This window comes from Ostrinia nubilalis, chromosome 22 (assembly GCF_963855985.1).
Source record: "Ostrinia nubilalis chromosome 22, ilOstNubi1.1, whole genome shotgun sequence".
Lineage (NCBI taxonomy): Eukaryota > Metazoa > Arthropoda > Insecta > Lepidoptera > Crambidae > Ostrinia > Ostrinia nubilalis.
In genome coordinates, this window is record NC_087109.1 from 4,148,125 (window position 1) to 4,164,356 (window position 16,232).

The window sequence follows — 16,232 nt, forward strand, 5'->3', positions numbered from 1 at the left end:
CAAAATAAATTATTTACCTTACAGGTCACAACCATGAGTCCACCAAAAGGTTTCCAGTTCGCTATAGACCGAGGAGGCACGTTTACGGACGTGTATGCTCGGTGTCCAAGCGGCAAGGTGCGGGTCATGAAACTGCTGTCGGTGGACCCACAGAACTATGATGATGCTCCGAGGGAGGCTATTAGGAGGATACTTCAGGAGGTAATAATAATACTATGCAGTAGGTATATTTCTTTTAAACCCACCTACGTTTAGCCAGTTTATTGATCGTTGTACGATTATGAGTCCGCATCTAGCTCACTTGGAGTGCTGAAGTTTGAGGGCTGTTAGTAATTTGTAATCTGTAAAGATACAGGACACAGGCACATAAATAAATAAATAAATATCCTTAGACATTTTACACTGCGCTTCTAGTCCCAAACTAAGCAAAGCTTGTACTATGGGTACTAGACAACGGATATAAACATACTTAAATACTTTTTTTTTTGTAAATACATACTTATTATACATAGAAAACACCCAGTCCAATACAAACAAATATGTTTATACACACAAATGTTTGTACTGTGCGGGAATCGAACCCGCTACCTCCGGAATAGTAGTCCGTTTCGAACCACTACACCAAATGGCCGACATGTATTAATAAAATTGTCAGCTGTCATAACTCCTTTTTGCCACTATGCACAGAAAGGTATGTTTGAACAAGGATGTCCTTTAAGTACCCTATTTCAATATTTGGACAAGTCACAGAATTTTTGTAAGCAGTTCATTTATAACAATATACAGCCAAAGTGTTAGGTAGTTTTGTAACATCAATTTCTTGCATGTAACTTTTTTTATTACAGGAAACAGGCAACGCATTAGACAAAGACGGCAAAGTCAACACGTCCCTGATAGAGTCAATCCGTATGGGCACCACCGTGGCTACCAACGCATTACTGGAGAGGAAAGGAGCCAACATGGCGCTAGTCATCAATAAAGGGTTCAAGGACCTACTGTTCATCGGCAACCAGGCCAGGCCGCATATATTTCAGTTGGTAAGTTTGATCGAATTTCAATCAATAGTAGGTACCTAGTTAGTTGAGGTTTTTAACCAGACAGAATTTTAAAAAACACTTCTATCTAGCACTGAAAAAAATTGGCTTAGTGATAAAATCATAGCATAGGGCAAGTCAGATTTTTTAGTCAGATAGTTTGACTTAGTTCCTTCAAAGTGACTTCCAGAGAGGGCGGCAGCAGCCCCATGAATACAACATCTTTTGAATAATATTTTTTGACTATTATCATTGATTTGTCATCTCAAGTGTCCCACTAAGGTGTCCCAGTGATATTCGAGCCCGCAGCCCTAGTATCTGTGAGGCTACTCCGAAAAACGCAATCCGAAGTATATTTCCATTCCTCTCACACAGAGCGAGGTGCCAACATGAGCAACAGTGACAAATATCCGAAACTACGTAAACGGCGTTTCATGGTAGGCCTGCTGATACGAAAACCGCCTAGCCAGACCTGCAATATCTAAATCAAGCTTTATCATTCCAGGACATCAAAAGACCAAGCGTCCTATACACCGAGGTCGTCGAAGTGGACTGCAGAGTCATACCAGCTCTAGAAGACCGCTGTAAAATGGACAAACCTGCACAATGGCGTAAAGTCACAGGGACAACTGGAGAGAAGATGCTGGTAGTCAAAGACCTGGATGAGGAAGCTGTGAGGAATGATCTGCAGAGGCTGAGAGCGAAAGGGATAGAGAGTATTGCTGTTGTGCTCGCACATAGCTACACTTATCATGACCATGAAGTGAGGATTGGGAAGATTGCGAGCGATATGGGCAAGTGTTTTTGATGCATTAGTTGTAAGAATTCTCTTTGGTAAAAGATGGTTATTTTAATATTGACTATCATGTTTTTTTTAGAATTATTATGTGACGATTTCTACGTACAATGTATGTTCTCAAAGCAAGTAACTGTGGCTATTTATGTAGCTCCAAAATATAGTCTCCCACTTTTTCCTTCCTTCCCGTGGATGTCGTAAAAGGTGACTGAGAAACAAATTTGAGAAAGAGTACCTGCGAGGTCCTCAGTGGGCACAAGTGGACCTTAATTTACTGCAATTACGCCTTTATTCTATCCTCTTTAACGTTGATATTTCTCTAACGTTCCCAGGCTTCACCTTTACCCACTTTTAAGGTTTTACCCAAGTGTCCCTCTCTCACGCCATAACCTCCATGGTGCGTCTTGTTCCGAGGGGACACACGGCGAGTGCGGACGCGTACCTCACGCCTCACATCAAAGAGTACCTGTTTCGTTAAGACTAGTCATTGCGATTGTGTCCTTATTATTCCTCCATAACATCGATATTTCTCTAACGTTCCCAGGCTTCACCCAAGTCTATCTCACACGCCATAACATCCACGGTCCGCACATTGTCATTGCGATTGTGTCCTTATTATATCTTCCATAACGTTTACGTTTCTATATCTTCGCCAGGATTCACCCAAGTGTCCCTCTCCCACGCCATAACTTCCATGGTGCGTCTTGTTCCGCGGGGACACACGGCGAGTGCGGACGCGTATCTCACGCCTCACATCAAGGTGTACCTGCGAGGGTTCTCACAGGGCACAAAACGGGCACAATTTACTGCAATAGATTAAAATAAGGACATAATTAGGTTGTTTGAAGCGTCTTAGGCCGATATTCTTTCACTATCAGTGTAAAATGCTAATTTTGGGACACCCTGTTTTATAACAGTGTCTTTTAGCATTCTCGCAAGACCCCTCTCTCACTCTCTCTTTCTCTCTCTATACAACGTTCATTTATTTTTAGGATTTACCCAAGTGTCCCTCTCACACGCCATAACCTCCATGGTGCGTCTTGTTCCGAGGGGACACACGGCGAGTGCGGACGCGTACCTCACGCCTCACATCAAGGAGTACCTGTTTCGTTAAGACTAGTCATTGCGATTGTGTCCTTATTATATCTTCCATAACGTTTACGTTTCTATATCTTCGCCAGGATTCACCCAAGTGTCCCTCTCTCACGCCATAACCTCCATGGTGCGTCTTGTTCCGAGGGGACACACGGCGAGTGCGGACGCGTACCTCACGCCTCACATGAAAGAGCACCTGCGAGGTTTCTCACAGGGCACAAGACGGGCTCAATTTACTTAAATAGATTAAAATTAGGACATAATTAGGATGTTTGAAGCGTCTTAGGCCGATATACTTCCACTATCAGTGTAAAATGTTAATTTTGGGTCACCCTGTTTTATAATAGTGTCTTTTAGGATTCACGCAAGACCTCTCTCTCACTCTCTCTGTATATAACGTCTATGTCTTTTATAGGATTCACCCAAGTGTCCCTCTCTCACGCCATAACCTCCATGGTGCGTCTTGTTCCGAGGGGACACACGGCGAGCGCGGACGCGTATCTCACGCCTCACATCAAGGAGTACCTGTTTCGTTAAGACTAGTCATTGCGATTGTGTCCTTATTATATCTTCCATAACGTTTACGTTTCTATATCTTCACCAGGCTTCACCCAAGTGTCCCTCTCACACGCCATAACCTCCATGGTGCGTCTTGTTCCGAGGGGACACACGGCGAGTGCGGACGCGTACCTCACGCCTCACATCAAGGAGTACCTGCGAGGGTTCTCACAGGGCACAAGACGGCTCAATTTACTGCAATAGATTAAAATAAGGACATAATTAGGTTGTTTGAAGCGTCTTAGGTCGATATACTTACCGTATCAGTGTAACACGCTAATTTTGGGACACTCTGTTTTATAATAGTGTCTTAGGATTCACGCAAGAACCTTCTCTCACTCTCTATTTATCTCTCTGTATACAGGGTGTTAGGTAAATGGGTATATGAGCCGACACTAGCCCATGTTAACATGGTCATATAAATGGTATGGTGAAGTCAGAAAATTGATATCTTCATTTTAATTATTTTAATTTTCATACAAATCGGATCTTATAAAATTTATTCTGTATGAAAATTTAAAAAAATTAAGTGATGATATTAAATTTCTGACTTCACCATACCATTTATATGACCATGTTAACATGGGCTAGTGTCGGCTCATATACCCATTTACCTAACACCCTGTATAACGTCTGTCTTTTAAGGTTTTACCCAAGTGTCCCTCTCTCACGCCATAACCTCCATGGTGCGTCTTGTTCCGAGGGGACACACGGCGAGTGCGAACGCGTACCTCACGCCTCACATCAAGGAGTACCTGCGAGGGTTCTCACAGGGCATAAGACGGCTTAATTTACTGCAATAGCGCTTTTATTATATCCTCTATAACGTCGATATTTCTCTAACTGCCGAGCTTCACCCAAGTCTCCCTATCGCACGCCATAACCTCTATAACTCTAGAACACGCTTTATACATATGTCCGGGGCGGATTCAGTGTGCCATACTGATTTTGGGACAGCCTGTTTAACGTCGCATGTCTTTTTAGGATTCACCCAAGTGTCCCTCTCACACGCCATAACCTCCATGGTGCGTCTTGTTCCGAGGGGACACACGGCGAGTGCGGACGCGTACCTCACGCCTCACATCAAGGAGTACCTGCGAGGGTTCTCACAGGGCTTCTCTGGGCGCCTGGAGGGAGCTAACGTGTTGTTTATGCAGAGTGACGGAGGGCTGACTCCTATGAATCTGTGAGTTTATTGATAATGAGGGCTATCGTTTTTATACTTAACAGTTGGCACCCCTGGCGATTGACAGGACCTTACTCTACAGTGGCGCCATCTTGATGAGTGCAAATGCGATAGTCCTCCTACCACTTTCGCGCTCACCAGTTGGTGCCACTGTCTTCGCTACTAGCAAGTGACAGGACCTTACTCTACAGTGGCGCTAACTGGTGAGCGCTAAAACGATAGCCCTCATTGCGCTAGTGTTAGTGTATTTATAATAAGTGTATCAAGGAGTAGTAGTAGTTTTAGCTAATTTTTATGACGTCACTTTGTTTGCTAGCTAAATTGACTTTTTTATTTATTTTTAGGGCCAAAATGAAGTTCTAGTTAGGAAAGATATGGCTGTTAGAATATGCATAATCTGTGATGTAAAGTTGGCAACACTGCCTATCTGTCAGTTGTGTGTAGAAAAATAAAAGTGAGCTATGGCGTCTTGAAAGTCTTCGTTTTATTTTATAAAGAAAGTTCATCATTAATACTAAAAGGTTATGGGCACCTCAAATATATCGCTTCCGCAATTGTCTGCGGACAATTTCGGTCATTGGAAATTCCGAATTAGATGTTTGCTAGAAGAAAGGCAATTGATCGACACCTTGGACGATGACGAGGTAGATAAAAAGAGTGATTCGCGAGCGAAATCCATTATCGTACAGTGCATCACCGACAAACACTTAGATCTGGTGAAAGATGCAAAAACAACAAAAGAAATGTTTGCCATTTTGTGTTCTATTTTCGAGAGAAAATCCATCGTAAGCCGAATTCATATAAGGAAAAAGTTGCTGCAACTACAACTAGAGATGGGTAGTGGGTAAAAACCCATTTCACCCGATTGGGTTAAAACTGGGTGATTTGGGTAAAAACCCGGTTTTTACCCATTATCACCCATTCTGGTGGGTGAAAACAAAAATAGCGTTTTTTTAAAGTGAGAAGTGGTATTTGTTGCTAAGGGGGCGTTCTAGTGTTACGTAATGCAATCTGGGGGGAGAGGAGGTCTTGAAAAACGTTACAATGCGTTACAGTGGCGGAAGGGCGGTCGATTTCAAGTTTTTAAGCAGAAGTACTTTGTAGTTGGTGTTGTTATTTGTAACTTTATACCGTAATGTCATCAAAGAGAGAGTTTGGCATCTTTGGCATCCCCCCCTCCATGTCCTTGCCATGATCACAAATTATTGTGTTCCTACTAAATTTCTTTTAAATCGGTTCAACGATTCTTGAAATAACACCATTTTATAAAATAATTGGTCACATCATCATAACGTGATCAATTTTACGATTTGGCCACGATATAAATGCATATTAGTGTTAAATTTGACTTATTACTTATTAATCAATAAACTTAAATGAGAAAAATTCAATAAAAATAAAGAAAAGATACCAATTGAAATAATTATAAAATTATTTGTTTTCACCCGGTGTAAACACCCACGGGTGGAATGAAACGGGTTTTTATTGGGTTTTTACCCTCATGTGGGTTTTTACCCGGGTGGAAACCCATCTCTAACTACAACTGCAAAATAACGAGAAAATGGAGGAATATTTCCTGAAATTCGAGTCAATAATCAGAGAATTAGAGAATGCAGACAAGAAACTTGATGAAGAGGAGAAAATTACCTATCTTTTGTTGGGACTTACTGAAAAATACAACACTCTGGTAACGGCACTGGAAACTATGAATGAAAAGTTAACATTAGATTTTGTGAAAGGAAGATTACTGGATGAGGAACTGAGGAGTGCAGGACAGGATGAACAGAACCAGCAACCCCACCAGATGGCATTCAAAACCAATGCAATAATATGCTACAAATGTAAAAAGGAAGGCCACAAGAGCTTTGAATGTCGATCCAATGCAGCGAGAACAACAAGTGGTAATTATAGAGGAAGAGGTTATAGAGGTCGTAGCCGAGGCAGAGGGTATCATCAGAGTCAAAGTCATGCTGCAACTACAGAGGAAGATCAACGAGAATTTACATTCTTATCTGGAACCGAGAACCAATGCAACATATTTGAAGAAAAAGAAAACATAGAATGGATCATCGACTCAGGATGCACGGAACATCTCATTCAACAAAAGTATATGAAGTATATGAGCGACATTACTGAAATTGAACCAGAAATGAAGATATATATTGCAAATGGAGACTACGTGATTGCCAAGAAAAAAGGGACAATAACATTAAAGTGTAGCGGTCATAAATTAACTTTGAATGCTCTTATAGTTGATAACTTATCATTTAACCTAATTTCAGTCAAAAAGATTGTGCAAAAAGATTGTAATGTTCAGTTCACTAAAAATGAAGTAAAGATTCGCAAAAACTATTCAAATGATTGTATTACAGGGTATTGTAAAGGAAAACTATTTGTTCTAAAAGCATCTTTATTTTCAGAAAACAATTTTTGTGGTATCAGCAAAGGATTTTTATGGCACAACAGATTAGGTCATGTTAACAGGCACAGTTTGAATATCATGCAGCTTCCTGTCTCCAACAAGCCATGTGGACCATGTATGATGGGTAAGTCGACTCGTCAGCCATTTCCACACACTCCGAAGCCGAGGTCATCACACATTGGTGAACTTCTTCATACTGATGTAGCTGGACCTGTGAACATAAAAGGGATTAATGAAGAACTATACTATCAGGTAACTGTTGATGATTTTTCACATTTTGTAGTAGTTTATCTATTAAAAAGTAAAGATGAAGCGACTAATAACTTAATTAAATATATTAAAAACATTGAAAATCAGCAAGACACTAGAGTAAAAAGAATACGTTGCGACAATGGAGGTGAATTTAAGAATAAAGTCATAGAATCTTTTTGTATAGAGAAAGGAATAAATATTGAATATACTCGCCCTTACTCACCCCAACAAAATGGAGTTTCTGAAAGGATGAACAGGACTCTCTACAACAAAGCGAGAACTCAAATTTTAGAGACAAATCTTCCAAAACATTTATGGGGAGAGGCTATACTTGCTTCAGCTTACCAACTTAACAGATGTCCTTCATCAGCTATTAATTTTCAGATACCAGCAGAAGTCATGTTTGGATCTCTAGACCTGAGTAGACTGCGTGTTTTTGGAAGCAAAGCTTGGGCTATTCAACTACCCAAAGAAAATAAATTTGAAGAAAGAGCTCACGAAATGAGATTAGTGGGTTATGCCCCTAATGGTTATCGACTGTGGAATCCAAAAGAAAACAAGATAGTAATATCAAGAGATGTGAGATTTGATGAGGAAGACATTAAGTACAAACCAATAAATGAAGAGACAAAAAAGGAACAAAGATATACTTATGGTGAAGAAAATGAAAATGACATGAATACAGGATGTGACAACAATGAAGACGACTCAAATACAGGATGTGACACAATTGGACTAAAAGATAGATCGGATAAAAATGAACAAAGGCAGAATACTGAAAGAAACCCACAGGTAAGACCGCAAAGAACAATTAGAAGACCTAACTACCTAAAAGACTATGAGACATATGATAATAATAATGAAAGTGATTATGAAAGTAGTGAATCTAACATAGCATATTGTTTGAACACCTTTGTTGACACAGAACCAATTACCTACAAAGAAGCTATTAAAAATCCAGAATGGACAGAAGCAATAAAGAAAGAACTAGATGCTCACAAAAAACTACAAACCTGGGAATCTTCTATTCTACCGGATGGACATAAAGCTATTGACACTAGATGGATCTTCAAGCAAAAGTCAGATGGAACAAAGAAAGCTAGATTAGTAGCTAAAGGCTATCAAGAAAATAATACCTATGATGTTTATGCACCAGTTGCTAGAATGTCTACTGTGAGATTATTGTTAAGTATATCACTACAAGAGAATAAACCAATAAGACAGATGGACATACCTACAGCTTTTTTAAATGGAAACCTGGAAAAAGAAATATTTATAAAATACCCAGAAGGAATAAAAGAAGAAAAAGGAAAAGTATTGAAACTGAGAAAAGCACTTTACGGATTGAAAGAAGCGCCGAGATGCTGGAATGAGAGAGTTCACAACTTCTTTATTGAAAATAACTTTGAGCAATCTAAATATGATGTTTGTCTATACTCTAAACCTGGAACTTGGGCACTAATTTTCGTTGATGATTTCTTAGTAATGGGGAATTTTGAAGAGATAAAAGAAAAACTACAGACAGAATTCAAAGCAAAAGATTTGGGAGATATAAAAGAATATTTAGGAATGGAAATACACAGAAGTAATGATACTATATGTATAAAACAAGAAAAACTGATAAGGAAAATACTGAAGAAATTTGGAATGGAGGACAGCAAAGCAGTAAAAACACCTATGGAGAAAGAACCTATAACTACAGAAGAGGAGGAGATAGTAAATGTACCTTATAGAGAACTAATTGGAAGCCTTACTTACCTTTCGGTGACAAGTAGACCTGACATCACCTATGCAACTTCTTTCTTGAGTAGATACCTGGATAAACCTACATCACAGCACTGGAAAGCAGCGAAAAGAATTTTAAGATACCTAAAAAACACTATTAATAAAGGACTTACATATTTCAGGACTGACAAACCAATACAGCTAATAACATATACAGATGCAGACTGGGGAAGTGACAAAACTGACCGCAAAAGTGTGAGTGGATCTGCAACTTATTTTGGTAAGAATTTAATATCTTGGTCATCAAAAAAACAATGTACCGTCTCACTATCATCTGCAGAGGCCGAGTACATAGCAGCAGCTTCAGCCACAACAGAGCTCATCTATCTAAAAGGTATTTTGAATAACTTCTACAGTCATAATTTTGAATCCTTGCTTTTGATTGATAATCAGAGTGCTATAAAAATAATAACTAATAGGGAAAATGGTAAAAGAACAAAACACATTGACATTAAATATCATTATATTAAAGATGCAGTTAGAAATCATAAAATTAACATTACATATGTACCAACTGAACATAATGTATCTGATATATTTACAAAACCACTATGTGAGATTAAACATAACTATTTTACATCTAAGTTGAATATTGTGTAACCAAGTAAATAAGTAAAATAATGTACAAACAGTAAATAAGTAAAAATTATGTAATAATGTAAACAGCAAATAAGTAAAAATAAAATGTAAAATTCATTGAAAGTTCATCTAAACTGAATAGTATTGTATAAGTTAAATAAAATCTAAAGTTCATTTAATATTGTATAATGTTTAAAAGGTAAAAAGAAAGCATTTAAAATTGTATGACTTATTAAAGTAGTCTATTATAAATACCCATGGCAATGTTACAAATGCTTATGATTTTAACATTGAAGGGGGGTGTTAGAATATGCATAATCTGTGATGTAAAGTTGGCAACACTGCCTATCTGTCAGTTGTGTGTAGAAAAATAAAAGTGAGCTATGGCGTCTTGAAAGTCTTCGTTTTATTTTATAAAGAAAGTTCATCATTAATACTAAAAATGGCTTCAATTTTTTATTAGTTGCTTTGAAAATTGAGGGAGATCACTTAATAAAAAGTAATATGTTTATAAACAATTTTTTCTTTCATTCTTACAGGTTTAATGGTTCTCGAGCCATTCTTTCGGGGCCCGCGGGTGGTGTGGTTGGGTACGCTATGACGTCATACCAGAAAGAGACGGGCTTGCCAGTCATAGGTATTTTTTCTTGAAAGATGATCTTATACATAGGCTAGCAAACTAGAAGGAAACAACCGTAGCCGTTCATAGTCTGTTTAAACAACCAATAACAGTTTGTCGTCTAAAATCTTATCACGGCGCGCATCTTAGAGATGTTTCTCGCGACCTTCACTAGATCGTTGATCCATCTACATCAGTCTTTCCCAAAGTGGGCGATAACGCCCCCTTGTGGGCGCTGTAGGTTAAAGTGGGGCGGTAAGAGACCCCGGAAAAAAATCGGGGCATTGTGTAGAGGCGTGGGAGGCGATTTATAATATCATCTACTAGGAGGACTCTTAGACACCGACTTAGCACTCGACCCTTGACTACAAAAATGGGGGCGCTAAAAAAGAATTTATTCTCAAAGTGGGCAGTAGACCAAATAAGTTTGGGAACCGCTGATCTACATAAATGATAGATCGTGCTATCCACGAAGACGCGCCCTATCATTTTACCTCTAATGTTTGAGTGTTATCGGTACATGCTAAATTATCCACGCACACTACAATAATGATGCTCGGATCAAACTCCCCGCGCTTCCCTCGACCAAAAATTGGTGGGGCGCGTCTTCGTGGGTGGCACGATCTATAATTTGAATATTGTTTATGTCCTGGCAGGTTTCGACATGGGCGGTACATCTACAGACGTGTCGCGGTATGCAGGCTCTTTGGAACACGTACACGAGGCCACTACAGCCGGCGTTACTATACAGGCCCCGCAGCTGGGTAAGAATTAAAGCATTTATCTAAGAAAATTTTATTGTATGTCACTTTGTCTAAGACACTTGATACAGTTATTTTAAAACCCTTAAAATGCCAGCCACAGAACAAATGTTTGTGCAAATGTTTTTAGAAAGTTTTACTCTTTGCAGTTACTTCCCATACGCATTTCGCAACCATTTTTAGAATAGTAATAGTTATTGCAAACGTAGCACACATAATAGACCACAGTTTTGATGATAAGTAGGTCAATGTAGCGCAATAGAACGTTTGATTAACTTTTCACATCCTACTAATACACTCAACATCAAATAAATCGCACCTTCCGCGACGCGAACTTTAAAGATTTTCTTTTGACACAATCATGGTGCCTCAACAATATTGGTGTTATTTGAAAGCCTAATAAATAAACTTAAAGAAAAACACATTTAATTTTTTTATAAACAATTAACAGGTACTATAAATGTGACTTGAAAAAAGGCCTCACTTGGGGCTAAGTAGACTAATTTGTTTGGTTATAAAATCAAATAATGATCTTACGTGTCCTTTTTAACAGATGGATAGCAATTAATCCCAATTTAACATTTTTATAGCCATAAAATTGGCTCAAGCGTAACTACCTATTTTTTGAAGAAGTGATTTTGGATCCTTCTAAAGACACATTTTTGGGACAAAAACCATTCCTTTAATGAAATAAAGTTTCGAACTAGGCTTTCAAATGGTACCAATGTTGGTGGGAAGTGGGGATGGAAATAATATTATTATAAATATGAAAGTTTGTATGGATGTCTGGATGTTTGTTACTCTTTCACGCAAAAACTACTGAATGGATTTTGATGAAACTTTACAGTATTATTGTTTATACGTTACAGAATAACATATAGGCTATAATTTATGACGATTTGTGACAAACTAAATTTCACGCGGGTGAAGCTGCGGGCAAAAGTTAGTAGTTCAAATATTTGCAGAAGTATTTACTAGTAACTTCCGACATATAGTTTTTATGCATCTTTGCAAACATCTTGACAAATATCTTTAATTATATGAATTACTATTTCCACCTTTCCAGATATCAACACAGTGGCTGCAGGCGGTGGATCAATGCTTTTCTTTAGGTCGGGGCTCTTCGTTGCGGGGCCCGAGTCCGCAGGGGCCGAGCCGGGGCCCGCCTGCTACAGGAAAGGAGGGCCCCTGACTGTCACTGACGCTAACCTGTTGCTTGGTAAGCTAATTGATTATAGGAATGGCTAGTGAGATGGTAGATCAATGCTTTTCTTTAGGTCGGAGCTTTTCGTGGCGGGGCCCGAGTCGGCGGGGGCCGAGCCGGGACCCGCTTGCTATAGGAAAGGAGGGCCCTTGACTGTCACTGATGCTAACCTGTTGCTTGGTAAGCTACTATAGTGTTGGAAAGGATTTAGAGTAATTGCAAGGGGGTGGATCTAATGTTCTTTAGATCAGTGGGCTGAGTGTGAGTTTGCATCAAACGCGCTCACTAGTGAGCGCGTTTAAAAAATGTATGAAAATTTTAATTTTTGAACGTTTCCCGCTAGGGGCGCTGTACAATCCGTCAAACATTTAATGTCATTTTTTACGCGAACTCACATTTAAAACTCACACTAGGCCTTCAGGGCTCGATCTTGCCAGGAAAAAGGGAGGGGGGGGGGGAGTCTGCTACAACACGCGGGGGCCCTTGACTGTTACTGATGCTAACCTGTTGCTTGGTAAGCTAGTTAGTATGAGGAAAGATATCTTAAAGAGACTGCAGATTACTATTATTCTGCTCGAGGAAGGGGAAAGGAGTCGATTCTGCTCTAAGAAGGGAGAGGGGGTCGATTCTGCTAGAGGAATAGCTGTCACTGATACCAGGCCTGTTCATCTCCGCTAGTTTACATCGAAAACAAAACACGCACGATGGCCCACCTACAGGATACTATTCGACAAGGCCTCACATACGAGCGAACATTGACTCACGCACGCGTATTCTTGTGTATGATGGAAGAAAATGAAGAAAATGGTGTACTAAATACTGTGCAGTATTTAACTGCCTAAATAATAATAAAAACACAGAATGTACTTTAAGTTGCTCAAGACACTGAGAGGTAAATAAGTAGTTAATATTATTCATGATAATTCATGCTAAATCATGTATTTCCTCCGCCATGTTCCGCAGGCACCTCACGTCACATCATTTTACCGAAGTCAGCCCTATAGCTTCGGCGCAGTGCCGATCACTGACGTTTGTCAACAAAATGGTGACTCTTGAGACAGGCTAAATTACACCATATTGTTAATGACATTGAGCATATATTTTTTTAAATACCTTCGCGAAGTAAAACTTCTGTACGTAGTACCAGGCCTGTTCATCTCCGCGAGTTTACATCGAAAACAAAACACGCACGATTGCCCCCTACAAGAGTACTATTCGACAAGGCCTCACATACGAGCGAACATTGACTCACGCACGCGTATTCTTGTGTATGATGGAAAAAAATAAAGAAAATGGTGTACTAAATACTGTGCAGTATTTAACTGCCTAAATAATAATAAAAACACAGAATGTACTTTTTTAAGTTGCCTGAAGACACTGAGAGGTAAATAAGTAGTTAATATTATTCATGATAATTCATGCTAAATCATGTATTTCCTCCGCCATTTTCTGCAGATTGGCACCTCACGTCACATCATTTTACCGAAGTCAGCCCTATAGCTTCGGCGCAGTACCGATCACTGACGTTTGTCAACAAAACTTCTGACAAACTTGCTTGACTCTTGAGACAAGCTAAATTACACCATATTGTTAATGACATTGAGCATACATTTTTTTAAATACCTTCGCGAAGTAAAACTTCTGTACGTAGTACTTATTATTATTCTGTGGTAGTACCACAGAATAATAATAAGTACTACGTACAGAAGTTTTACTTACCTCTCAGTGTCTTAAGGCAACTTAAAAAAAGAACATTCTGTGTTTTTATTATTATTTAGGCAGTTAAGGCCGGGTAGCAGAGAAAATGGCGAAAATGAGGTTTTCATTTATCATTTTTGAGGTACTAAACAGTAAAATTAAAGGCTAAGATTTTTATTGGGCATAGTTGAGGATATTTTCTAGGGCTATTAACGGATGGAAACACGATTTGATGAAGTTGACTCGATAGAATAAATTCCCAAAGTTACCTCTATTCATTTTCTATTTATGGTTTTATTTTTAAAATAAGCGATTTGAGATTCTAAATCTTTTACTAAACTAAAGTCCAGAAATAACTTGAGGGCTTTTAACGGATGAAATTTTTATATTGCGTCTTATTTAGTTACTATGTTAAAAAATGTGGAAAAAATCGTCCATGACGGCTTGGACAATCTCAATCAGTCGCGCGGTGGCGCTTACAGAGGACGGACGCGTGTCAGTTTTATGGCCGTGACAGTTCGCGATTTGTCAATATTTTTGACAATGATGACTTTGATGAGTCACAGTATAATAATATCAGTGCTACTGGAGAAAGCTAAAATTTTTGATAATTAAGAATTATCAATTTTGTCTACCTATTGAAATTTAAATCGTTCGCATCCTTTTAAACGAAGACTCTACTCATGATACATAGTACATTCCTCAAATATGAGACAAAACCAATGAGCTAAAATTACATTTTAATAGTACCTACATACAATCGTCTTACACTCTTTAGAAGACACTGACACTGATACAAATAAATAATAAAAAAATAGATCAGTGGGTCAAATATAGGGGCAGCTGCACGTCACTGAAAGACGATTCTGTTTACTCGGCATCTGGGCTGGAGAACATGAACCCTTGTTTACAGATGCAGATGTAAATGGAGTTATAACTGGACAAATTTTACATGAAATGTGTTACAAAAATCAGTTAAAAGACACATACATGGAATACCAATAAGGTTGCGGAGGGAAAGCTACCTATTATAAACTAGCGGCCGACCGCGACTTTGTTCGCGTAGACCTCGTTTTACCCCCGTTAGATAACATGTTGATAGATGGCGTTTCACGGCTTCCCCGAATGAATATTTACGAACGTCATACAGTAGTTTGTCCAGCGCTGTAGATTTTAACTAATGACGATTAGGTAGATGGCGCTTTTTAGACACTTCTTATTTATATATTGAAATTTATTTGTCACATATCGTCATAAGTGTTAGCCTATATGTTAATCTGGGTTATAAACAATAATACTGTAAAGTTTCAACAAAATCCGTTCAGTAGTTTTTGCGTGAAAGAGTAACAAACATCCAGACATCCAAACTTTCGCCTTTATAATATTAGTAGGAAGTAGGATATTTCACAATCCAAACTAATATTTAATATTTGGCATTTACTTACAGTAAATATTAGTTTGGATTGTGAAATGTTTAAAATAAAAAAAGAATAAAACAAAATACAGTTTCAAATTACCTATCTTTATCTAATTTATAAAGAGGTAAAGTTTGTGTGTTTGTATATTTGTTAAAGGGGTAATCTCGGGATCTGCTGAACCGATTTAAAAAAATCTTTCACCAGTAGAAAGCCACATTATATCTGAGTGTAATAGGTTATATAAAAACCGAAAAACTCTACGCGGGCGAAGCGGCGGGCGGAAAGCTAGTTTATTTATAATTATGTACAGCATAATTAATTATTAAAGTCTAAGTCAAACATTCTTTATTTGTGTGGACCTATATTAACGAGAGGTTACAAGGCGTCAAATATTTCAAGAAAAAAATTAAAAACTATTATAAAGCTAAATTTTGCTCTCATGGGGCCTTTACCTACTCTGACAAATCAAGACTAATTAAAGAAGAAACTAATAATAAAACTATTTAACTGTCCTGCAATGAAAAGCTTGATCGGGTACAACACCTCAAGTTATTTTAGAACTTGATTTCATTAAAAGACTCTGAATATCAAATCGCTTAGGTATCTAAAGTCAAACGATTCTGAAATGTCAAGTGGCATAAAGTTGGGACTAATAAATAACCCATTAAGATAGTAGCGCCCTCCTGTCAATGACATACCTGGAACTTTAGAGTATTGGACAACTAGTAAAAATGCTTTGTCCTAAATGACTGACGGATATCGTAGAGACCTGAAAGTTGGAATGTGTGTTCTTTGTATGACGTAGGCATCCGATTTTCCGAAATG

The 16,232-nt window shown here is 38.4% G+C and overlaps 1 protein-coding gene across 1 annotated transcript in view; it reads left to right on the forward strand.

Annotated features, from left to right (window-relative positions):
• Positions 1–16,232, forward strand: part of LOC135082871 (5-oxoprolinase) — a 64,230-nt gene that overhangs the window by 1,150 nt on the left and 46,848 nt on the right. The window contains exons 2-8 of the mRNA XM_063977635.1: positions 25–201; positions 846–1,037; positions 1,540–1,828; positions 4,468–4,669; positions 10,247–10,344; positions 10,983–11,090; positions 12,154–12,306. Of these exons, the coding sequence (XP_063833705.1) occupies positions 34–201; positions 846–1,037; positions 1,540–1,828; positions 4,468–4,669; positions 10,247–10,344; positions 10,983–11,090; positions 12,154–12,306 (1,210 nt within the window). The 5' untranslated portion in view covers positions 25–33. The remainder of the gene's footprint in view (positions 1–24; positions 202–845; positions 1,038–1,539; positions 1,829–4,467; positions 4,670–10,246; positions 10,345–10,982; positions 11,091–12,153; positions 12,307–16,232) is intronic.